The sequence below is a fragment of the Fukomys damarensis genome, unplaced genomic scaffold (genome assembly GCF_012274545.1).
Source record: "Fukomys damarensis isolate Sample0158 unplaced genomic scaffold, DMR_v1.0_HiC HiC_scaffold_37, whole genome shotgun sequence".
Classification (NCBI taxonomy): domain Eukaryota; kingdom Metazoa; phylum Chordata; class Mammalia; order Rodentia; family Bathyergidae; genus Fukomys; species Fukomys damarensis.
The window spans coordinates 689,618-691,501 of NW_022900949.1; the positions used below are offsets into that span (position 1 = coordinate 689,618).

The 1,884-nt window shown below is 54.5% G+C and overlaps 1 protein-coding gene across 1 annotated transcript in view; it reads right to left on the reverse strand.

The window, feature by feature from the left end:
* Dda1 (DET1 and DDB1 associated 1) overlaps positions 1–274 on the reverse strand; it is a 5,865-nt gene extending 5,591 nt beyond the window's left edge. The window contains exon 1 of the mRNA XM_010644324.3: positions 32–274. Within this exon, the coding sequence (XP_010642626.1) occupies positions 32–34 (3 nt within the window). The 5' untranslated portion in view covers positions 35–274. The remainder of the gene's footprint in view (positions 1–31) is intronic.
* Positions 275–1,884: the final 1,610 nt, after the last annotated feature.

Below are 1,884 nucleotides of genomic sequence, written 5' to 3' on the forward strand. Positions count from 1 at the left end.
GGAAGAGGGCGCGGCCCGCGGTCGCCCTTACCATTTTCTGTTCCCTCCGTCGCCGACCGAGGCGCCGCCACCACAGCCGCCTTCTTAGCCGCCGCCGCACAGCAACTTCCAGCCGCGGCACAGCGCACACTGATGGCGCCACCACGCTCTACCATTGGCCCTCGCTGTAGTCCCGCCCTTACTAAAAGCCCTCTGCGCATTTCCATTGGCCAGACCTGCTAACGCACGCATCCATTGGTCGTCACGCCTCCTCTTTTCACCATCAAGTTCGGTTGAGAAAGCAAAGCCCCGCCCGGAACCAGCAAGCGCAGGAAGAGATCCGGAAATGGGCGAGGCCGTTCCGCAATGCCTTATGGAAGTTGTGGTTCAAAACTTCGGGAAACTTCGCCCCGCTCCCCGCGCACCTCTTACTAGCGCTATCTGAATCTTTTCGTACAGTGTCCCGTGTGAATAGGATCCAATACACTCCCAGCCTCGTTTCCCAGGTCTCAATCTTGGGTTTCAGGCCAGGTGAGTGGCACACACCTGTAATCTCAGTGCTTAGGAGGCTGAGGCTGGAGGATCTCTGTGAGTTCGAGGCCAACCTGGGCTATACAGTGAGCTCAAGACCAGCCTGAACGGAAGAGTGAGACCTTTTCTCAAAAAAATAAAAAACCAAAATCAACCTTGGGTTTCAATTGATTGCTACACTCTAGTTACCTGAATTATCATTCTTTTTTAATTTTTTGAGACAATTTCACATGTGGTTCAGACTGGGTTTGAACTCACTATGTAGCCCAGGCTGTAGCCCAGGCTGGCCTCCAACTCTCAGCGATGTTCCTGCTTCAGCCTCCCAATTACAAGTGTGTGCTGTCACGCCTGACCTCGAATTATCTTTGTACTGACAACTCAGACTCACTCAAACACCTCCCGTGGCTCCCTAGTGTCTTCACATCTCTAGCCTCACGTCCTGGCCCCCAAATTTCGGGCCCCTCTGGCTTCCCTCACCCACCTGTGTGGGTGTGAACTCTACCCAATCCCTCCCCGCAAAGACCTGGCCACTTCTTCCAAGAAGCCTTTGAGTGCATCTTTCTTAAAGCCTCATCCAGGCTCCTCCAGCCCCCTGTCCTACTCTCAAACCGCCTGGGTACAAGACCACTTACTTGCCCCACTGGACAGGTGGCCTTCTCGACAAGAATGCTTGCCTCACACGTAGCACAAGTTGGGTGAGCTGCTGAGTGGGTGCTGCGAAATGGGATTGTTCCAACCACCGCAGAGTGCAAAGGAGAAAGGATCTTTGTGACAGCCTGGGGGTGGGGGAGTCAGGCCTTGCCCCAAGTCACACCACCCACCCCGAGGGGCAGGCACTAGATCTAAGACCCCTCACCTCCTATGGAGCTTTCTCAACCTCTATGTTATAATACGTATGGGGGGGGTGGGATTTATCTCAGTGACACTGTGCCTGCCTTGAAAGGTCCTGAGTTCGATCGCAGGTACCGATTAAAAAAACAAACAAAAAAAGCAAGTAGAGATTTGGGTATGTAGTGGACATTTAATGATATTTAGAAAGTACTGATCATTCGGGGATAAATGCGTGATAAATTCGTGGCTACGCTTTCAAGAGCCCTCATCTTGGAGACGCAGTCCGAAAATAGCCACAGAAAAATAATACGATGCCTGAGATCAGCTTCGGAGTAACTCGGGGGAGGCGGGGGGCCGTGAGTGGCTGGCGGTCACGCTGCGTGCTGGGGACAAGGGGTGCGCAGTTGCCTTCCGTGGACTGCTGCGGGGGTGCGGAAGTCTCCGCAGTGCAATCGCGCCAAGAGGACCCCGGCCCGGTGCGGCTCCTCAAACCCCACGCCAGCCTTCAGCTCACACGCTGCGGATGTCCGAGGCTGCGGTCTT